At 42.4% G+C, this 24,297-nt stretch overlaps 1 protein-coding gene across 1 annotated transcript in view; it reads right to left on the reverse strand.

Moving 5' to 3' along the window:
- LOC145409063 (uncharacterized) overlaps positions 1-24,297 on the reverse strand; it is a 328,905-nt gene that overhangs the window by 155,344 nt on the left and 149,264 nt on the right. Inside the window, exon 4 of the mRNA XM_080279615.1 lies at positions 940-1,092. Coding sequence (XP_080135741.1) covers positions 940-1,092 — 153 coding nt within the window. The remainder of the gene's footprint in view (positions 1-939; positions 1,093-24,297) is intronic.

Below are 24,297 nucleotides of genomic sequence, written 5' to 3' on the forward strand. Positions count from 1 at the left end.
TTCACAAAGCAGCTAAAATGTCGGTACACTTCACACCAGCACACTAAGCCATCACCACAACACATGAGACAGTGGGAAAATATATTCAGGTCACTTTTTATAGACTATAAAAATGATATTGCTGAATTGTCATAATGAATACTCTTCACCATGTTGCCAGTACTATATAACTTCATTTTAAACATTAATTTGAGCTAATTAGCATAAAAAAATTTTTCTCGCCAAAAGTATACAGTTTTTATCTGCCTGAAGGAGGCCTAAATTACTTAAAGAGCAGAAGGTATTTCCAACAAGTGCTTGTAATGCACTGTATTTCCCATCATATGGAAATACTACGGTTGACAGAAAGAAAAAGATTGTTGTATATACAGTGGCCTATGAAAAGACATGTAAGAGCTACCTACATAAAATATTTAGCTTTGTATTAAAAAAAGGCTAACAAGAAACTCATCCATGCTTATAATTTGCAAGCAGTTTCCTTTATATCAAAGACATAGTCCATATTATTATAATTTTCTCCATGCAGCTGGTAATGTAAATTAGGGGAACATCACAGGCAGCTTTTCATCGAACAGAGGAACTTCATCAAGTTTGCTTCCTGTTGATTTAACGGCAATGAGAATGTAAAAAAAAAAAAATAAATAAAGCTAATTTATAACAAGAACTTCTTATGCTGTGGGAGACTGGGGAGGGTTGAGGTGAAGTGAGGTGGTGGAAGGCTGAGTAGAGTTAAATGAGTAAACTAAGAGGGTGACTGAAGTGAAATTAAAACTTCAGTGCGGTGAAATGATATGGTGAGGAGTTTAGTTAGGTGGTGGGAGGTTGAATGAGGTGAAATGAAATTCAAGTGGGATGACTGAGGCTAAGTGAGGTAATGTGCAGCTAAGTGAAGTAAAATGATAGACTGAGTGAGATGAAACAAGAGGACACAACACTAACCCTTAACGAAACGTGTGGCTGATGCGGAGTAGACTTGTGTGATGTTGTGGTCTGAGGGCATGGGCGGCAGGACAGCAAGGGCGGACACTAAGTGCTGGGCAGCACGCAGCTCCACGTCCAAGGTATGGGCCACGCCACGCCAGTAGCTCCAGTCTGAGATGAAAGAAATTTTAGGAATGAGGGGAAGATTTGTAATTGGCTTCGTAACACCTCCTCCTCACCGACTCATTCTGAAGTGCCATGTCAGTAGTTCTAGTCTAAGGAGAAAGGACACTCATGATTAAGGGCTATATATTATTTCTACTTGGCTTCGGAGATCCATAATGCTTCCTTTTCAGCTGGTTATTCTGCGAAGTCACGTCATTAGCTCCAGTCTGAGAAGAAAGAATGAAATCTGTGGGCTTCACTTCCAGCTGGCTTCGGAGGTTTCGTAACGCCTCTCCCTTAGTGATTTATTCTCTCATGCCGTGTCATTAGCTCCAGTCTGAGAACAAAGAAGTCGTAGGAATGAGGGCCACTGTTCTAGATAGCTTCGGAGCACCTTCTCCTTAGTGGTTAACTTTGTCGTGCCGTGCCAGTAGCTCCAGTCTAAAAAAGGTTGATTGAAATGGGGATTGAGGGCTCTGATTATTAATGAACTTCGGCCCCTCAGCGATTTTATTTGTCACGACGAGCAGACTAAGAAGAGATCAATTTCAGGATCTTGGGCTTTATTTCTAGCTGGATTTGAAGATTTTGCAAACCTCTTCCTCAGTGATTTGTTTTGCCACTCTGTGTCTGGCCTGGGAGATTCCGTAATATCTCAGGCTTTTATTTTGTCATACCGCGTCAGTAGCCTCACTCTGAGAAAAGAGGAATTTTTAGTATTTAGGGCTCTATTTCTAGTTGGCGTCGTGGGAGATTCGTAACACCTCTTTATCATCTATTTATTTGATCATGCTGTGCCAGAATATCCAATTTGCTGAAAAAGAAGCTTTAGGTTTGAATATTTCTAATTGACTTTTTAGGCTTCGTAACACCTCCTCATCGGATAATCATTTGACATGCTTTACCAGCAACATTTCCACGCTATAAATTATTCGTCTATTCCATTAGCAATGTAGGTTAGAGGCAGCAGGATTAAATTTTGAAAGGCGTCATCATACTGAAGAAATCAGCGTAATAATCATGAACTGCACCAATATATCACCAGTAAATACAGAAAAAACAACTGCGATCGGACGTAGACCTTGATAATTTACTGTTTGCTGTATGATATATTTTACTACTTTACACTCCCTCTTTTGTCTTTCTTTCATTCTTTCCTGTTCCTTCTGCCTATGGGTGTGTCTACAGTGAGTGACAAGCCAAATGGTTTCCTGTTCACCAGGAAACCATTTACTACACTGGGTGGTAACCACATAACTAAATTATGACGCCTGGTGGTTTAGTGGGTAATTGCAACACTCCAATCGGATTTAGCCGGTGAAGGTTTATATCCAAGGGATGGTTGGGGTTATTGCTCACATAATGCCACTCAGGAATGAGTTAGGTTGGTCACTCTCATCTTAAATGTCAGGACCAACTTGCCTAGCCCCGGGCTCTTACGCTCCTCATGGGGCAACGTAGGATTGGATGATGGATGGATGGATGGATGAAAAGCTCTGATGTGGGTGTGAGACTAATGGGATATATATCTGATGGAACGGATGCTTGTTGTACTGACTAGACTGAATACGTCTGATAGAGGACGAGTGCCTTATTTCCTGAGAACAAAAAATATAGCCTGTCAGCATTAACCCATTCACCCAGAATACGTCTTTTTTTTCTCTCTCTCTTCGTCTGACGATTTACTTCAGATTCATGGGGATAAAGGAGTTACTGAAAGCTATATCTAACCTTAATAATTGAAAAATTCTCTCTTAAATGGCATAAAATTATCTGAAAGTGAAAAAAAAAAAAAACTGTAAGAGACGTTGTTACTAGAAAGGAATAAATGTCCATCGTGCAGTGGATAGGCATTAAATCTGAGCCGCCGCCGCCTTCAAAATGTGAGCACTATCAGTAAAGACTTGGATCTCTCGTCCCAAAATGATTGTACTTTTAACTTTCTATTCCCAGGATTATTGTAAGCTACTTGTTTTTAATTTAACCTGAACCTAACACAGCTTGGTCAAAATTTATCCCTAACAGCGTAACCAAAACTAACGAAACCAGACAAAGCTTAACCCGACAATACCATGGAGTCATAGCCTATACCCACTGCTTCCCGAATTAATCTGTTTTAGCTAACCAAGTGTTTATTGGTGATAAAAATAACCGAGCTGAATTATAACCGTTATAGCCCTAAGTGTCTTCAGGATTCAAGTTGGAGGCTTGGCTGAAGTTCGCCAAAATAACAGAAATGTGCACTCTTTTACGTACTGTTAGTGGTGTACTCGTAACTGGAAGGACATTCGATTTGGAAAGGAAAGGTCAATGGTTTGACCCACGGGCCAGCCACGAGACCCGTAAAGTCTCCATACCTCAGCCTGCTTGTTGGCTACCAATGACTGAGAGAGTGACCTAGATTTGTAATTTCAATGTTTCATGATGTAGTCTGTGGTAATGCTGGGCGTTTTTCTTAGCAGCCACACTTTCAGGTGCTGGAGAAATAAATCGCCATATTCAACTTCGTGCATTGGCAGAGTTATGTAAAAGATATTGGATTGGACGCTGAAAATTACACTAGAAAAAAAATATCCTCTAAAATGATTGTTAAGAAGTAGGAGTGGCGAAAATGCACAGATAAGAGATGAAAAAGCCCATCTGGAATGATCTCACGTTTCTATTAATTTTCCTCTTTTATCTATGCACTTTTGCCATTCCTACATCTTAACAATAATTCCAGAAGAAAATTTCTGTTTTCTGTTGATGATCTTTTTGTGGAAGTATAATTATGCATAAAGCAAGTGTTAGATTTGAATTGTTACAAGCATAGCATACTGAAAGGCTAAAAAGAGGGTGCCTTCTCGTGAAAATAAGTGTTTTAGTACGTTCTTTAACTGAAGGTGAGCTGTGGTTAACCAGTTTTACGCAAAATGGCGTACTTCCAGGTGACCGTGGTGCGGTTTTCAGGCCGTAACTCGCGAACCGTAGACTGAATGCTTTTCTAAACATGAACGGAAACACCTACACTTGACAAGCAGCGTTTTGGTAACTGATACGCTCGCGTAAGCCTTTTTCATTTGGAGTTATGACTGATGAAGAAGAAAGAAAGAAAGAAAGAACAAAATCGATATTTTTGTTGTTCGATTTTCCGACCCCTACGAAGGTTAGCAAGACTTTGTGAGTAGTTTTGTACTTGAATAGCGAAGGTCCTTTAGTTCATAAGCTTAGAATTAAGCTTTGCGACTGTTTTTTGCGCAAGTTCTTCTATAATCTGTAATTCGGGACGCCAGTTTGAACCCGCGCCTTTCCTACCTACGGAGTGCTACCGCACTTCGTGATACGAAGATGTGATCAGTTTTAGTGACAGTGTTTATGAAGATAAAGGCACCTATATCCATCAACACTTGAAGCTTGACTTGAGGCATACATATGGAAACATGTGCAAAAACGACGTGTTAATACAACTTAAATTTCCCTTCCAGTTATGATTCAGCCTCTTGTATGTAGGGCAGTTATCAGACTTGCTAGGCACCAGACCATAGACACACAAAGGCTGCGATTGAAAAGGGGAACCCGCATGACTCAATAATCTGGAGCAGTTACAAGGTACAGGTTTGTATGTAAGAATCCGCACTGTCTCAGAGGTAAAAATCAAATACGTGAGCAAATCAAGTACACTGGAACAGGATTAAGGAAAAAAAGAAGCCAACTAATCACATTGGTGTTAATTACAGTAAAGTAAGACTGTTTGTAGTTCCCAACTTTTCGCATTCATTAGACCCCAAACCAAATGCAACCTCTGTGTCCCATATATAATCATCTAAAACAGAAAAAAAATAATAAAATAGCACTAGAAAATTTCATAGAAAAACTCAGTGGCAAGGATATACTTCCATTAAGGCTACAATCTGGAGTATAAGTAGTTGAATCACAGTAAGGATATAGCATAGGTCATCTTCCAATTAGAGTCGATTATGTGGCTTTGATGCAATGTTCATCTTGGAAAATTTTGTTTCATAAAAATAGGTAGACAAGAGCAAAATTACCTGGAGAACCACTTGGCTGATAACAGGATACCAATCCAATATCATCCTCGTATATCCTTCAAGCTTCTCTTTATCAGTGCGTCGTTGTTGGATACATCACTTTCAAATTTTGGCATTTAGTTTAGCACTGCTATCGAGAACATTCTTCACGAAAAGGTTGGCGGAAAAAAGGATTCCCCATAAATTATGCCCATGAGGTAAACCGTGAATTTCTATATCCAGTGTCTCGGGAGACACTGGATATAGAAACACACCATGACCCCATAGGGAACTATTGCTTTAGAGTCTAAATGGTAGGAGACTCCCTCAGGTGAGCAGTACCCTCGGGTGGTAGCAAGAATGGAATAATTAAGTGAGGCGCCGGCTTAGAAAACAGTTAAGTACGATAAGCTTAAACCCTTTACAGGGCAAGGTCTCCCTCGCCTATATAAATTTAGCACTGTTCTAACCATAAGATAATGGTTAAATGAGGTTCTGTCCTCAAAACCAGCAAAATGCTGAATCCATTACCGTGTGAGCATAAAGTTCGGGCTGCCTTCACATGAATGTTAGCGGGTTCTAATGCTTACATTCTTGCACACACTATGACTATTGCAGCCCCGGCACGGCACCTTTAGGCTCTTAATTGCTTGCCAGCGCTAGCGAGCCAGGAACGGGGGTTAGGGATTATAGGACGCGGAGGGGAGAGTGGGATTATAGATGAGGGGAGGCGAGAGGACGGGGGAAGGGTGGAAACCAGTGGCAGGAATATAAAATAGGATGTATGGTAGAAATGGAAAAGGGGAAGTTTAACCACTATTACACGATGAAGGGTCTCATAATTTTACTTTTATTACGTCTCGGCTTCTTTATCCAGCTTACAAAAGAACTCTTCAACAATCCTATCGAAATCATGATGCACTCTCTTATACTATTCTCGCTATATACATGCCATATAATTCTGCAGAGGAAAGAATCTTGTGATGAAGGGCTTGCTTCAGTCATTTTTCAAGTACCATAACGTCCTTTTCTGACTACAGACGATTTTTTACGCCTAGGAGAGATCTCTTGTAGCAAAGGCAGTGGAAGTAATTTTTATCTTCGTACGACGAGGAAGTTGTTTACACAATATTTTTGATACCAGGGGCGCAGCCAGAAATATAAATCGGGGGGCGCCACAATGACTATCCATGAGAAATATAATTATAAACACATTGCACTTCACCATTTGAGTTGATGTATGGCAAAATCACCCATCTAGCTGATTTTTTATTACCTCAACATACTAAACAAACATAACTTCAAACAATCACACACTTCTGAACAGGTTAAACAAGGAGCCATCCGACGTCACTCAGTGACCTTGCCCCGAGTCCTTTTCGGTCAAACTCTCGCAACCCTACCCCTAACATTAGCACTTATCAATTTCCGCACCCCATTATCATCCTCCATCCTGTCCACATGCCCAAACCATCTCAATCTACCTTTTCTCATCACAACACCAATGCACTCCAATCCCACCCTATCTCACAACTCTTTTATCATAAACCTAGCCCCCCCCCCCCACGCCTCACACTTAAGGACGCACTGCACTGTACATATTCCACCAAGTTGCCTGTAGCTATTTATGCTGAAAAATTTCACTGAAAATTATGCATTTTATAACCATGAAAGGCTTTGCCCACCTCTTGCATCGTAAAAGGTACAGTTTCTGCTAATAAGACAGGTCCACAAATGAAATACTGCCGAAAATCATCATCAGTATACAGTATATCATCGGAAACTGGCTAATTACATTTCTCAGTTCCTCTCCTTTCCAAAAATTTCGTTGTACAACTCTTTTTCCCTACTTTTAACACTATATCAATATATGCTTTTTTGCCATAATACACATCACGGTATTTTATCTCTTTAGGGCATGCATGCGACCTAAAAATGAGTAATATTTACTTGTTGACACCCAAAACCACCATAAATACAGCAAACTATAAAATATAGTAGTATATAATGCATGAAAAGTAGGTTTCTCCTTACGAAATTCACAACTATAATTGTTGTCCCAACTCACCCTGGGTAAAAAAAAATAAATAAAAATGGTGGGCGAGTTAAATTGGGGAAAGCCCCAGGAATTGATGGAGTGTGTGGTGAAATGCTGAAGCATGGGGGAGAGGTAGTAGTACTGTAGAATGGATGTGGAACATGTGCCGATTGGCCTGGGAGGAAGGTAGAGTCCCGGAGGATTGGAAGTCAGGTATAATTATTCCCTTGTACAAAGGAAAAGGGGAAAAAGAAGTGTGTGGTAATCATAGCAGTATTTGTCTTCTTAGTATAATAGGAAAAGTGTATGGTAGGATATTTATTGACAGAGTTAGAGAAAGAGCAAAGGATTTAGTTGGAGAAGAACAGGGAGGCTTTAGGAAGGGAAGAGGTTGTGTAGATCAGATATTCATTCTTAGATCTTTAGTGGAAAAGTTTCTAGAGAAGGGAAAGAAGTTGTATGCGGCTGTCATGGATTTGGAGAGAGCATATGACAGGGTGGATAGACAAGGATTGTGGAATGTATAAAGAATATATGGAGCAGATGGGAAGTTGTTGAATGCTGTGAACAGTATGTATGATGGTGCGAAGGCTGCAGTGCATGTGGATGGTGAACTGAGTGAATTTTTCTCTTTGAAGGTTGGGTTGAAACAGGGATGTGTCATGTCTCCATGGTTGTTCAATCTGTACATGGATGGGGTAATAAAGGAGGTACAAGGTAGGGCAGTGGATGTTGGAGTGGCCCTGGTGATAGAGGATGGTGTTTGGAAACTCCCTGTACTGTTGTTTGCAGATAATACTGTGTTGTTGAGTAAAGACGAAGGAGAGCTGCAAGGCTTGGTGGATGAGTTTGGGAGAGTGTGTAAGAAACGGAACCTAAAGGTGAATGTAGGGAAGAGTAAAGTGATGGTCTTTGAGAGAGGTGGTCAGTGAATGTACAATGAAGTTGGATAGTGAGGAATTGGAAAATGTGAGTACGTTTAAGTACTTGGGTAGTGTGATGAGTAAGGATGGATTTTTGAAGGGTGATGTGCTTGAAAGGGTGCAGCAGGGAAGAAAGGTTGCTGGTTCCTTGAAAGCAGTGATAAGAAGCAGGGAAGTGAGCATGGAAATGAAAAGGTTACTACATGACAGTGTTGTGATACCAACTCTAACGTATGGAAGTGAAGCTTGGACGTTGCTGGAAGGACACAAGTCAAGAGTGAGAGCTGTGGAAATGAGTTATTTAAGAGGAGCCTGTGGAGTCACATGGAGAGACAGCCTGACAAATGAGGATATAAAGAAGCGTTGTGGTGTGGATGTGGATGTGATAGGAAGCGTTAGGAGGAATACACTGAGGTGGTTTGGCCATGTGGAGAGGATGGAGGATGAAAGATTGACGAAGAGAGTGTATGTGAGTGAGGTGGAGGGGGGAAGAGGGAGGAGGAGGCCGAGGATGAGATGGAGGGATGGAGTGGAGAGGTATATGAGAGAGAGGTGTGTGAGTTGGGAGCGGGGCAGTGAAATGGCTGGGGACAGGGTGACGTGCAGGCGATTTATTTGTGGCCACCCCGAACGAGATTGAGGCGTCTGGCAATAGATAGATAGATAGATAGAGTCGAGACTATTGTCTATTAATCCTTCTGCATTGCTCTGCTGGAAAAATACCTTTTCTGGATAAATTACAAAAAATTATATCAATTGAAGATTTCACCCACCAAAAAGTAGACCTTTAGCTCTAAAACTGACTGTGGGAGAGAAAAATTGGCAAGGGATGTGTATTTTCAAAAATGAAACTCTACAAAGATGAAAATGCTACCCTTTCATATTTGCACATTTTTCATGCATCATTTGTAGTTCTATAGAAAACTAGTATTAACAACATTTGAAAGCTGGGGCAGGGCTATTGAATGGACACCATAAACTGGAAATGTCTTGGCATTTGGCATTGCAATGCCCACTGTTCCAACTCACCCTGTGTCCCGCATCATCCCAACTCACCACACTCAATGCTAATGTCTTTGAAAATCCATCGTCTGTTAAATATTTCACTTAGTTCATTGATGATTAGTTTACTTCAGTGATGGTTGCCACACAGGGCACAGGTAGCTAAAGCCTGAAATATATCACAAAGAAAATCTTAAGCAATCATTGGCAACCAGTTCCTGTGTGCACCTATACTTATGTAGAGCTTATGGCATGACATTATCATTTGTTATTGTTGCTGGCAGTAATAATATCCTCTACAGTGTAATGCATTTGCTAAACATAAACTGACCTTTTAGAACTTGAACTCATGAAGTCCAATATACCGGCACTTGCCTGCTGCAGCTGCTTCTGTTTCATAATAAAGTGATCCAGGAAAACCCACGGAATACGTCTTTTCACTTCTTGTCACACTACAGCGTGCAAGAAGCCTAAATAGCAAGTTGTATGGACTGGTTACTGGTGTAACACGATCTGATGAGAGTTGACTGATGACTGATGGCGCAGGCGGGTGATGAGCAAGGGACACTCAGCTGATGGCTGGTAAACATTGCCATGATAGTTTATTTTTCTTGCCAATTCTGCCACATGTAGGCCTACATGCCCACAGGTACTCCTAACTAGTTAATTACACAAACCTATTAGTAGTGGAGTTTCCCATTTTGATGATAATGTGTCATAAGGTAAAAGAACTGAAAATTTCCCAGAGCGGCACACGTTTCTTGCTTCCTTTCCTGCCTCCTCTCCTCACCCGTCCAGGCACCAATGGCTCCCCAAGCGTAAATTCGAATATCTGTCTTGTACCTACAGTAAAGTAAGTCTTAAAAAGTATATGTGTATACAAGACTTATTACTCAGAATTGCATATTTTTTCAGTTCTCCAAATATGTGACATACCGTGTATTACACCCTGAATAAAACAAATATTCGACATTTAAGATTCACACTCGTTTCTCGAACACACGTTGAAATTTTTTTTGGAGGGGGCCTCGGGCACCCGTGGCTCCCCCCTTGGCTGCACCACTGTTTGATACCCCAGGTTTTTTAATGCTTCAACAAAACTATTGTCATGTTTTTATGTTCATGCTAACTCCAGACCTCGCAATCTGCTCAAGGGGGGACCCTCATAGTGAACAGACTACGTAGAATCAATAATTTTAATACGATAATGCATTTTATATTATCATTCTGGTGCTAGAAAGGGACACCTTCCTGTGCTGACACCAACAGTGCCAAGCGGTGCATCTGCCTAGAAAGCCAAACGCCTCTCAATAGCTTCCCCATCCCCTGAATGGAGGATGGTGGACTGCAAGAGCGAACTTAAGCCTGCAGTCCATCGGGTTCACCTATCCGATGAGCTTGGGGCAACAACAGCCACAATAATCACAACTGCAGCAACAGCAGCACCAACAAATTATGATGTTTTCCTACCTCATACTCACAAATTCAGCTTAAGGAAGAATCCTCACTATGGAAAGTCTAAAATCAAACCTTTGTTTTACAACAGTATTGTCTTTTATTATATTCTTGTTGTGCCTAAACTCTTATTTAGCTTAGAAAAATCTGTTGTAATCTGTATATTACAACCAACCTCCATCGATCTAAGTAGTATGACTTTTTTTTTTTTTTTTGGCTAAAATGATAGATTTCGATGTGGAAACAACGAATTTCGCCATTAAAATGCTCACTGAGGCTCGGAAATCAGTTTTATTGAGTCCTGCATACTCATTTACAGCTATAGCTGCTCTCTCACGCTCACCACGTACGTGAGAGAAAGCCGTTTTCTATGTAAGATATACTCAGGTATTTATGCTGGGAAGGCATAGCAATGTTCAATACTCTTTTCTGATTCCTTATTACTTCAACATCTATCACAATTTGCATGTTTTTCTCACCATGAATGCATTATCTTACACTTACTTGAAGACAGGTACAACCCGACTTCATTACATACAGTCCTGGCACTTACAAGAAGGTATTTACAACTTGACTTCACTATATGGTCCTTACACTTACAAGAAAATATTTACAACTTACACTTACATTAAAATATTTACAAAATACCATCACTATATACAGCACTGGGTGAGGCACACAGGCAGAGTGAGGCAGAGCAAGCATGAGAGGGGGAGCGAGTGAGTGTATGGCCTTGACAGCCTGCGGAATGGTAGAGGAATAGTTACCTTACATGCCTGCCAATTTTTACTCGCAAATCTTGAAAAACGTGGTCACAGTGAAGTTTTTTATTTTAGACCGTTTTAAAACGGCACTGGCACTGGTGGCGGCATTGTCAAACCATTTTAAAATGGCACTGGCACGCAGCAGGTTAAGCATAATGTGTAGAATTACTATGGAAGAGGCACTGTGAACTCTCAGCAACCACTTATATTGCATACCTTGGATGACATGTACTTTATTTTTCCTACTTCCATGCAACTTTATTGTGGGAAATATTTTCCCCCAGAGCACTTGTGCTCTTTACTTTTTAAAATAGTTGTCCTTGTTGAAAGCAGAGGAGAACCCAAGAGAGGTAATGACTAATTCAAGCATTTTTTTAACTCAGAGATTGCATTCCAGTTCTGTTAATAATTCTTTTTATTAATAAATTAAATGCTACTGTGTTTAACCTTTGTGGACAACTATATTGTCATTACATGTAAATACATAGGAATTTTCCAATGTCATGACTGCGCCTGTGTGGTAGGATGATGTGTGTCCTGACGAGAAAATGGAGGAAGGTCTAATGCATCTTCACATAGATAAAGTGAAAATTTGGCTTTAGTTTTAGTTAAAGCTAAGATTAAATTAAGTTGTATTTTCCTTGTAAATTTCATGAAGTAATTAACTGTATTTAAGTAATTGCAATTAAGTAATATTTGGCGTCTCTGAATCCTATGAGGGGAGAGAGACTCGCCATTTTTTCAATCTGTTCCTAAAGCTTGTTCAAGCTGCACCTTGTGTAAATTGCACCTAAGGATGCTTGGAAAGCCCTAGGCAAACCGACCAAGACCTCAAGACCGTCATCATCTGTTATTCCGACTCTACCTAGCTAAGTAACCTTTATCATGATTTGACCAAATAGGAAGGACTAGCTAGGATATAAGGAGGTAATTATGGGTGAGTTAGAGTATTTATTATACCCAAATTTCCTAAGATTTCTATTACTTAAATTTAGTATTTGTCATTGTTAGACTAACACTCATCAGAAAAGAGAGAGTATAAAATTTTTTGACATTTATTCTTTTTTGTTATGCAAGGAAGAAGGAACCAAAGGTCAGGAGCCCACAGACCATTCCTTTCAAGAAAAAAAAAAATACAAAAGGGAGCAAAATTCAAGATTCGTTCATTTCGAGATGCATAGACACACTGCGATTGGAAGACTGGAGATCATAGAAATAGGAAATACAAACAGAAAGAGACAGTTCCAGAATTGACCTGTTGCATAAATGAAGGACTGGAAGTAACGGTTAACTCTTAGATTAGAGAGTTGGACTGAAAAAGGATGAGAGTTTGTTGCTAGACGGGTGCTTTGAGCCCATCGAAGAAGGTGGAGGGATGCAAGCAGACAGTTTGGAGGAGCAGTGACCATTGAAACAGCGATAGAAAAGAGATAAAGATGCAACAGTGCAGCAGGTTGAAGGAAGCCAGTAAAAGGAGGAGGGTTAATGAGATGAAAAGCCTTTGACTCCACAGTATTGAGAAGAGCTGTATGTGGGGAGCCTCCCAACACATGAGAGTTGTACTCTACACAGGGGTGAATAAAACCCATGTATAAAGTCAACAACTGTGCAGGTATAAAGATGGTACGGAGGCAGCTCAGCACACCTAATCTCTTGGAAGCAGATTTTACAAGTGATGTAATATGATCTTTCCAAGATAAATCCCGAGAGAATGAAACCCCAAGTATGTTTAACCCTTAGCCATGGGGGTTTACAGCCATTGCCCACATCTCCATATGGGCAATCGCAGCCCACCTCTCGCCGAGGCAACACCTCCACCGCTGTTCCCGGCGGGACCAGCTCTCCACAGCAGCCGTTTCAGCTGAGGGGGTCAGGCCTGTCCTTCCAACATAGGGAGTGCCCTGGTCGGTCCACCAGGAGGCTTAGGGTCCTCCGCCCTTTATCTACCCGGCTGACGACTCTTCCCTCCGTTTCCACCATGACCGGGGTTGTGCCCTCGTGACCACCTGGACCGGGCCTCCCCTTTGTGCATCCACCTGCTGCTGTGGAGAGCTGGAGCGAGTGCATGGGGGTTGAGGGCAGAGTCGGGACGCTTCGATCCTGAGCTTCGGCGCCCTCACCATCGGCGCCGATTTGTCTACCTAGCTCTCGTCCCTCTCTGCCCTCTACGAACATCGAGCAGCCGGCTGCCAACCACCATCGAGTCGTTTGGGGATTCCACCTGAGCATGCCGGCGCCCCTTCCATCGGCGAAGTGCAGTCTACCGCTCTCTCCCCCTCGCCTCATCAATCATCGGGCTGTTTCTTCACCATTGCATCGTCCCCTTCCTCTGCCGCCCTTGCCCTGTCAGCCAGTCTGCCGTCCGTGCTTTGCTCCTTCATTGGAGCCTTTCTCTGCATTTTCCCTGACGGGCTTTCATGTTTGCCCGTTCCCCACCATGCTGTGGGGAGAATATCCCAACAACAACAACAACAACTCCATATGGGGTACTTCTGAGATTTTGGCAAAAATATCCTTACTTCAAATCCGAATATCTGCCAAACTATAACAGCTAGAGAAGCAAATAAAAACTCATAAGACTCATTAATTCTTCCTCTTTCCAGTGAAAGTATTCCGAGGTCTCTTGGTGGTCCCGTCGATGAGTGAAGATGAGTTGAAGACGAGTGGTTTTTCACATTTGAGGGGTGAATCCATGTGTGCACCACTGGCTGTGGCTTTGGCCTCACTGGCTAGCGTTGGCAACACTGACCAGAGTGGTGCTTGGAAAACTGCCCAGGCATCCTTGGAGAGAATGTGAAAAATTCCACTCACTCCTCGACTTTCCCTTACTCACCGTCGTAAGGATGAGTCACCACCCTGTCCATGTGGCCACCCAAAGGGTTTTCAGCCTGTTTCATAGTGCCACTATGCCCTGTAGTGTGTGGGAAAGGAAATATCTCTTGGTTTTTCTGTATTTACTTCTTCCATCAATTATTTTAATTTTCCTTTACAAGGGCACTTATAATTGCATTTGACATCACAATTTATTATGGGTAACTGCACTTTGACAAGTAAATGCTGTGGCTGTTTCACGCAGTATCGTTGAGTATGAGATAATTATTTGTACTATAATTCAGACTGATTTGTACTAATCAGGGATATCATGAAAATCTAATAATTATTATACACAGTTAATTTATTTGTACTTCACATCACAAAGACATTGATGCCCATATTCAGCATAATTTTCCTGAGTATCAAGTGAAATAAATTATCTATAGCCAACCAGGTAATTTTCTTTCTGGTCCACTTACAAGTGGTTTTCTTTCATGTAACAGGTAGGCTAACTCAAGGTATTTCCAAAAAATTTTTCACCAATATCCAGTAAACAGTAACATTTACTGCATTGCACTTGTAGAATATATTATAAAACACTTATATCATAGCATTTACGATAAATCACTTATAATATGCAATATTTCACTTATTTATAAAAAAACACACACAATTGTGCATTCCTGTACACTATTTACACTTTCCCACACACCTGCTCAGTATTCATGCTCAGTGATACTCCGAAAAACATTTAGGGTATAGGGGGACCTTGCACTCTGCACATTGGTATGAGGTCTCTTTTTCGTGCTGGGGGATGGCGTTTGGTCACGTGACAGACGTGGCACCGCCTATAGGCCTGACGACTTGCTGTGGTACAGCCAGTCTGTACCAGCCTGTGTTGCCAGAAATACTCAGCACAGCTTAGCCTGTCTGCTATAGTCGCTGTCACCCACCCAGCACCTCTCACCTGTGCAGTTGAATATTCTTCAAGGAGTTTGCGTGCAAGCTCTCTCTCAAACTATCGTAGAGAGAGAGGTTTCCTTGTGAGCTCCTTGAACAGTATGAAATTGTTCAGGACAGCAATTTCAAGAAAGTGTAAAAATGCCTTCTTGTACCACCTGCAGGACTTATGTAAGTAATCAACCTTACCAATTTGCATGTCAGATTTACAAACAAGCCACATGTTGATATTATAATTGTTGACATCGTTGGACTTTACCATGGGTCCCCTGGTCCTGTAGTCTGTTTCTCCATTTTCCACAAACACACCCTTGTGTACTGTTTACAACTTGTTAACTCGTGGCTTGTCATGCCAGAGAAGTGCTAACATGTTGCCACATTTCTTGGTCAGAAGGGCTCCTATCTCAGAATTTGCTGGAACTACAGGGAAAGTCTTTCTGTTTGCCCTAATAGGTCCACAGGACACAGTGCTGTGGTCAAGTAAATACTTCATCAATGCCAGGGCAGTGTAATATTTATCAGTTTACAGAATATGGTGCCTGTTGAAATACCTTTCCATGAGCACTTTCACGACTGACGCTGGGAAATCGTGAGGATCGTTACTAGGTATATCAACATCTGTTGCCGAATAAACTATCACATACAGCACATATCCAGTCTTGCAGTTGCAAAGGACAAAGAATTTGAGGCCAAAGCAGTGATGCTTCAATGGCACATACTGAATAAATGCTAGTCTGCCCCTGAATAAGACCAGTGACTCGTCAATTACCACTTTCTGAAATAGATGAAAAACCCTGGCAAATGACTCCTTGAGCATTGTTGGGACTTGTCTTATTTTCCACTACTTTTCGTTCGGTGCAGGTCTGTAATTTCTACTGAAATGAAGGAACCTAAGGATGGCCAGGTACATGTCACAGGCCACGTCCTTACCGAAGACAGGTGTGCCCACGAGTTCATCAACCAACCAATAGTGATGGAGTACATGTTTTCTTATGTGCAGCAACATGGTAAGGGCTAGCCGTACGAACATCTCCCCCACCTCCACATGTATCCAGTCACGTATATGCATGTTTTTGCTGGCAGCCACGTCCAGCCACCACACACACATGGCCTGGTGCAAATTTATTTCCTCCACCAGGTATTGCATGATAGCAGTAGTGAAAATAGCCCTGAATATACTACTAATAGTCCAGGGCCTGGGGAAAAACTCATCCTCCTGCACACCTGCTCCCTCCTTGTCGATCACCAGCACAGATGGCTCAAAGCCAGCTCCATCTTCCCACACAAAGGTATCGATTCTACCCATATGTGGTAGAGCTGGCCATCTGCCATGTGCAGGATGTTTCTTCTGCGCTCAGGCACTCCCAAGTGCGTGCCCATGGGCAGGGGGTGAGGAGGAAGGAGGGGGAGAGGTGTGGGAGGTGGGGGAGTAAGCTGGTGATAATTCACCTGATGGGAGACATGCCTGGGGAGATGCTCGGTGCTGAGTATCACCACATGGAGCTCATGGGGGAAATACAACTCCTGAAGAACTCGATTGTGGTAAATCTGCCATTGAGGTGCTAGGCTGAGCTGTAGGTGAGCATTGTAGGGCGAGACATCAGCAAGCTGGCAGCGAGAACGTAGGGGAGATGGGTCTTCTGTGTTTATTTAGTTGATGACTACCAGCTCCATGCTCACCTGCCTGGTGTACTAGGTCATCTATCTCCTCCTCCTCCTCGAACTCATTGCTGTTGAAGGCCCTTCCCTCCTCCTGCAGGAGTTTGAGAGGCATCTGTGGGGTCTGAGAGTGGCTAGGGGTAAGAGGGTGAGAGAGGTCGCTAACCTCATGGTAGCACTTCCTCTCCTCCGAGGATGTGCTCTTGCTAAGTGTCCATGAGGACATGGTGTCGTCCAAGACACGACCAATGGCACTATCACTTAGCCCTTTCCCTGGCACTAAGGGCAAGACTTTTGCGGGGGTCGATGAGGCAATTGGCCCTTCATGTGGTGCTGTGGAATCGGACGATGATGAAGTAGAAGACATGGCTCCTCATGCTACCATTGCCGTGTACAGACAGAATCGTGCATCCACAGGGTATCACAGATAATGGTTGTAAGTTCAGAGGGTGGTGGGAAGGTGAGTCCAGTATATGCCAACACCCAGCAGCGCTCTGCACCCAGAATCGCGACAGCTATACATGTCAGCAGGCAGTTAGGGGTTAAGGATGATGCAGGATTGAGCTGGATATTAAACAGTAGTGCAGGGGTTCTTAACCTGGGGTCCATGGACCCCCAAGGGGTTCATGGATGGGCTTCAGGGGATCCGTGAAGGTCAGAATAATTGAGAACAATTTAGCGATACTGCGTGATGTTGTTTGGCATCATTAGCTGAAAAAAAAAAACGAAGAGTCTTAAATTCTGGTGTTCATTGACATAAGCCTACCCTCGTCTGGCAATGCAAGCTATGGGTGATCTGATTCCGTTTGCTACTACATACTTTTGTGAGTCAGGGTTTTCAGCGCTTGTTTCTATCAAAACGAAAAGTCGAAATCAACTGTATGTCAACGATGACATGCGTGTTGCCTTGTCAAAGACCACTTCACAATTTCATCTTCTTATTCAAGCCAAACAACAACAACAACCCTCTCATTGAAATGAACTTTTGAGCAGAATTAATGTATTGTTTTGTTTACTTTGCACAGGTTGAATGCATTTAATTTTTTCATCGAGTGGCCATTAGTTTTTGAGTGAAAAACAGTGACAAACATAATTCTTTGTAAAGACTCTTTTTTACTTTGTATATGTCATACACTGCATGAGGCAGTTTTCAATAGCATAAAGTATATTCATTGCATGCAAAATGCTCTGTTTATGTGCTTAGGTGCATTTTTGTAAAGGAGGGGTTCATAGCTTTCACCAGATTCTCGAAGGGGTCCGTGACTCAAAAAAGGTTAAGAACCTCTGCATTAGTGGGTACTCCTGTGGAAGATCTTGTCAGGTTGATAGGTGTAAGAAATGAGTTTTTGGTGCACTAAAAACAAGATTACTTTTACCCCAGTCAGAGATACAAGCAAAGTCAGCCATTAGGTGTGCCATAGCCTCATCTCTAGTTTCTTGAAGTAACTGCTGAGGTGGACGTTTCAGGAACCGAATGGAAAGGTGAAAGGTGGAATCATCAGCGTATGAGTGGATCGGATTAGATGAACAGCTTAGGTCATTGATGAATAAAAGGAAGAGAGTTGGTGATAGGACTGAGTCCCGAGGAACACAACTATTGATAGATCTAGAAGGAAGGTGGCCATCTACAACAGCAGCTATAGAATGACCAGAAAGGAAATTATAGATGAGGGCTCAGATAGAAGGATAGAAACTGTAAGAGGGCAGTTTGGAAATTTAAGATTTATGCCAGCCTTGATTGAAAGCTTTTCGAGTCAAGTACAATGGCAAAACTTTCGCCAAAGTCCTGAAAGGAGGATGACCACGAATCTGAAAGGTAGGTGAGAAGAACACCAGTGTAGAGTCCCTGACAGAACCCATACTGATGATCAGAAAGAAGGTTGTGATGGGAAAGATGCTTTAAAATATTTCTGTTAAGAACAGAGTTGAAAACTTTTGAAACACAGGATATTAAAGAAATTGGGCGATACTTAAATGGCTGGGAATTATCACCCTTCTTTGGGACTGGTTGAATGAGAGCAAATTTCCAGAAAGAAGGAAAGTACAAGATGATAGACAAAGGCAAAAGAGTTTACCTAGGAAGGGTGTACACACAAGAGCATAGTTCTTGAGGACAACAGGAGGACCCCATCAGGCCCATATGCCTTGTTTGTACTGAGGCCAGTGATGACAGAAAATACATCAGTTGAAAAAATTTTAATGTCAGCCATGAGGAAGTCAGAGGGGGGAAGTGATGGAAGAACCGCACCTGAATTTTTTATTGGGGAATAGGAGGAGGAAGTATGCCTTATCAGTAGAAATAACTACAGAGCCATCAGAGTAGAAAAGAGGGGGGAAGAATGATGAGGTAAATTTGTTAAAAAGGTTTTTTGGCAAGGTGCCAGAAGGAGAGGGAAGAATTCGAGTTCAAGAGTTAAGAGTATTTAGTATAGATGAAATTATTTTTAGCAAAGCGAAGAACAGACTTAGCACAATTCCGGGCAGAAATATAAAAAATATGTGATCCAGGGGTGGGTTGACTCTACTACCTTTTATAGGCCTTCTCCTTGTTGTGGACTGCATTAGAACAAGCGTAATTAAACCAAGGTTTTTTTGCATTAGTCAAAGAATATGAGAAAGGAATGTATGCTCTCATACTTCGAAGAACATCATCCGTAATGTGCATGGCACACTCAAATGGCTTCCGGCCATGGAAGCAATAATCTTTCCAGGGAAAATCAAGAAGTACCGCCTGAGGACCTCCCAGTCAGCAGCTACAAAGTGCCACAACCGACGTCTCTTTGGAGGGTCCACAGGCCGTACTGGAGTGATAGGACAGGCTAATGAAATAAGGTTGTGATCGGAGGAGCCCAACGGAGAAGATTAGCAGAGTAAGCAGAAGGATTAGCTGTAAGGAAGAAGTCAAGTATGTTGGAACCATCTCCAAGGCAGTCAGGGATATGGGTATTGTGTTGTGCAAGCTGCCCTATGCCATTAAGGATGGAAACGATGTAGGCTTGTTCACCTGGTGGATCAGGGAAAGGAGTGGAGAGCCAAAGGTGGTGGTGAACACCGAAATCTCCTAGAATGGCGATTTCAGAGAAAGGAGAAACGAATAGGATGTGTTCCATTGTAGAAGTAAGATAGTCGAAGAATTTTTCATAGTCAGTAGAAGTAGGGGATAAGTAAACAGCACAGGTATATTTAGTCAGAGAATGACAGGAAAGCCGTAGCCAGAGAGTAGAGAATTCAAAAGAATCAAGTTCAGAAACACAAGAGCAAGATAAGTCATAGTGTATATAACAGCCACCTTTGGCTCTGAAATGAGTATAGAGAAAGAAGGAGGATACAGAAAAGGGCTCACTATCAGTTGCCTCAAACAGCTGAATCTCAGTTAAGAAGAGAAAGTTAGGTTTAGAGGAGGGGAGGAAGTGCTCAACAAAGGTAAGAGGAAAGGCTGTAAATGTTGCAGAAATTAAAAGTGAGTCAGAGAGTGGTTCCAGGCAGCTCGTTGCGTCGTCATTAGGATAGGGGTGGAAAGTGGGGGCATTTATGCCTCCCCCCCTCAGGACCCTGAGGCTTGGTTATTAGACGCCTTTTTTTTTTGAAAAGGAAGTGTAGTGTGTAATGTGCAAGTAGTCTGGTGTTGAACATTAGAGAAACTTGTACAGGAGAGAATGCTGGCTCACTCTGTGTCACTGAAACTCTGAAAAAGTTCAGCAAAGGTTGATGGTCAGGAACTAGTCCCTAAGGCTGATAAAACGGGAGCTCCAGCTCTCCCTGTCATCAGCTTTCCATCCACCTTGAGAGTGCTGCCCTGCTCGACTGGTGTTACAGTATACTCACTGGTGCTACAGTATACTCACTTTAGGAAAGAATCCTCGAAGTGTCCAATACTCTGTTCAGAATGATGACATCTTTACTGAGTTCCTGCTACCAACAGACGTCTTGAGTCAGCCAGAATGGGAGATGGTACTGAAGGGCTTTGATTCAGTCTTAATTAATCCCCTTATATGATCTATTCACACTGCAACATTTAGTTCATATTTGGTCTGAGGTCTTAGCTAAAGGCTTAGGATGAATCTCCATGAATCCCATCAGTACTATGAGGTTTATTTTATTCCTTCTACATTTAATTCACCTTTGGACAAGGTCAACAGGGGTTAAAAAAAAATCATATAATCCCTTCCATAATGTGACCTTTCTTAGATCATCCCTACCTCAAGACTGTTTTATCCAATACAGTAAGGACACCCGTCTTTATTTTATGGTAGGTTTGATATAAATATGATTGGACTGGGCAGATCCGACAACAATAATACCAAGTCCACGTTCCATGAAATTCAGTGAGTTTTAGTTATGAGGATGAAATAAAGTCTTCTTTTACACTTGTTCAGTCAAACCCCAAATCTGACTACACTATACCACTAACAGAGTCAAAAGAGATTAGAAATTTTTGTCAGATCCGAGTAAACGTGTTCTATATATATATATATATATATATATATATATATATATATATATATATATATATATATATACACATCAAATGACTTGAATTAACTTGAATTAACACATCAAAGATCTCTAGTAGTGAAAGAGTTAGTAAAGCCTACATTAAATCCCCGGACTGATGAGAAGCCTGCAAGTGCCAACTATCCAGGGTTGAGAAGCAGCGGTCTCTATTCGGGATTCAAACCTGCTCTTTTCTCTGCAACTCGCAGTGGGGAAGGACGCTAATCCGATCCTGGTGAGAAACTGTCTACCACAAGGGGGGGGGGGGCTGGTTTCCCCTGCACTGTATTTGTAGGACGGCAACACAGAAGCAGTGGTGGACGGGTCTGCTGCTCGGCTTGACAAGCCAAAATAAAGGAACAAGAAGGTCTAACTCCTCCAGTTTGGAAAGTTTATCCATGAAAAATTAAATTATTTAGCAGCAGCAAGAGTAGGCTAATATGTAAATCATGTCACCGTACCACGAGTGATTAAGTTAGGTGATTGGCAGTGAGTGGACAGAGATTAGTCTTCTTTAATCCTTTTGACTTAGTTATGGCTTTTTCATTTTATCAGTTGCTCACAACCTGACAATTTCTCTCATCATATTATACGCTTATCAAATTGGAGTATTTAACTATACCGTTAACTCCTTCAATCCTGTGATGCATTTCATTGTTCATTCTTGATACTACCATACCATTTAGTTCCCTTAGAAAAATTCTCCAAGTTCTGCAGGGGTTAATGGAGATTATATCTGACCTTTACAGATGGAAAACCTCCCCAAGCACGACAATAAAATTGTTTATAAATAGCAAGGATTGAATATAAAAACGTATCACCAGATTTAAAAGTTATTAAACTCCTTCAGTACAAACCGATTTTCTCAACTGAGTGTAAATCATTTGATAACAGCTAGAATGAAACATCGGAACTCGGGTCCCGAGCTGTCGAGCAAGGCGTCGCTCAGTAAGACTCTGCCAAGCCTTGCATGTGGAGTTGCTAAATAACCTTCATGACCTTGCTAACCTAGTCAGTTCACCCCACCACCACCATCTTGGCTGGGGGCAGGGGACTGAGTCAGATCATTCCAGATGGAAGTTTTGTGTGAGAAGGGGAGGAACCAACTGGATCTAGCCAGGCGGGGGAAAGGAAAGTCAGAAACCTGGAAGGGAGAGAGAGAAACGACGAGTTGGTGCCGAGATGGGGAAACAGACTTCCCCACTGGCAACCCAACCTTCAAAATTCCGACCGGAGATGGATAATCTAGCCCTGTTTAAACCCCTGCCCACCCCTCCCCTTCCCTCCTCCTTGCCTTTTCCCTTCCGCCATAACTCCTGGACGTCACTGGCTCATATTCTCATTAGTTAAGGCCATTCCCTACCACCTCCCCCTTGTCACATTATTCATACACAGCGATACTTAACTCTCCTGTGTTATCTGTGAAATAGATATTTAGAGAAGAGGTGTTAGTGAGTCCATAAACCAATGAGAATATGAAAGAAAAGCATTCGGGAGCCGAATGCTAATCGCCGGCCAGAATATGCTGTTGGCCAAGTTACAAGTTGCTTACAAACCAAATGTGAAGAAAATTCACAAAACTCTACGGAATTCAGTCACCACGTTTCACAAAATGCCACTACATATTAATGGAACTAGCTGACCTTCGGCAGCCATTTTGGAGACCTTGACCTCGACCCCGAATGCCCATTTGCGAACCAGTCCAAGATTTTGGCCATATCTTGATACGCTGATGATATCATGTTGATAGCTCAAGCATTCATCAGATAAAATGGTAAAACACACACACACACACACACACACACACACACACACACACACACACACACACACACACACACACACACACACACACACACACACACACACACACACACACACACACACACACACACACACACACACACAGGAGCAAAAACATTATCACTCTGCCGAGCAGGGCAGTACTCCCGAGGTGGATGGAAAGCTGATGACAGGGAGTGCTGGAGCTCCCGTTTCATCAGCCCTCAGGACTAGTTCCTGACCATCCCCCTTTGCTGAACTTTTTCAGTGTCTCAGTTACACAGAGAGTAGACCAGCATGCTCTCCAGTACAAATTTCTCTATCTATCTTCACCAAACTACAGGCACAGTACACACTACACTTCCTATTAAAAATTTACCAAAATGGCGTCAATTCACCCAGCCTCGGAGTCCCCAGGGGGGGGGACCATAAATGCCCCCGCCGTCTGCCCCTCTCCCGGTGACGACTCGAGGTGCCTGGAACCACTGTCTGACTCTCTTCTTCTTCATTTCTGCAACATTCGCGGCCTTTCATCTAACTTTCGCTCTGATGAGCACCACCTCTCCTCCTCTAAACCTCACCTTCTTTTTCTAACGGAGACTCAGCTGTCTGAGGCAACTGACAGCAAACCCTTTTCTGTATCCTCCTACTTTCTCTATACTCATTTCAAAGCCAAAGGTGGCTGTTGTGTATACATACGCAACGACTTATCTTGCTCTCGTGTTCCTGAACTTGATTCCTCTGAATTCTCCACTCTCTGGCTTCGGCTTTCCTGTCATTCTCTGACTAAATATATCTGTGCTGTTTACTTATCCCCTAATTCTACTGACTATCAAAAATTCTTCAACTATCTTACTTCTACGATGGAACACATTCTGTCCATTTCTCCTTTCTCTGAAATCTCCATTCTTGGAGATTTCAATGTTCACCACCACCTTTGGCTCTCCTCTCCTTTCACGGATCCACCTGGTGAACAAGCCTACGTCTTTTCTATCCTTAATGACCTAGAGCAGCTTGTACAGCACCCTACCCGTATCCCTGACCGCCTTGGAGAGAGCTCCAACATACTTGACCTCTTCCTCACAACTAATCCTTCTGCTTACTCTGTTAATCTTTTCTCTCCGTTGGGCTCCTCCGATCACAACCTTATTACCTTAACCTGTCCTATCGCTCCAGTACGGCCTGCGGACCCTCCAGGGAGACGTCGTCTCTGGCATTTTGGAGCCGCGGACTGGGAGGCCCTCAGGCAGTACTTCTTTGATTTTCCCTGGAATGATTATTGCTTCCATGGCCGTGAGCCATCTGAGTGTGCC

This window comes from Coenobita brevimanus, chromosome 79, assembly GCF_032717465.1.
Source record: "Coenobita brevimanus isolate Jiangsu-jjx chromosome 79, ASM3271746v2, whole genome shotgun sequence".
In the NCBI taxonomy this organism is placed as follows: domain Eukaryota; kingdom Metazoa; phylum Arthropoda; class Malacostraca; order Decapoda; family Coenobitidae; genus Coenobita; species Coenobita brevimanus.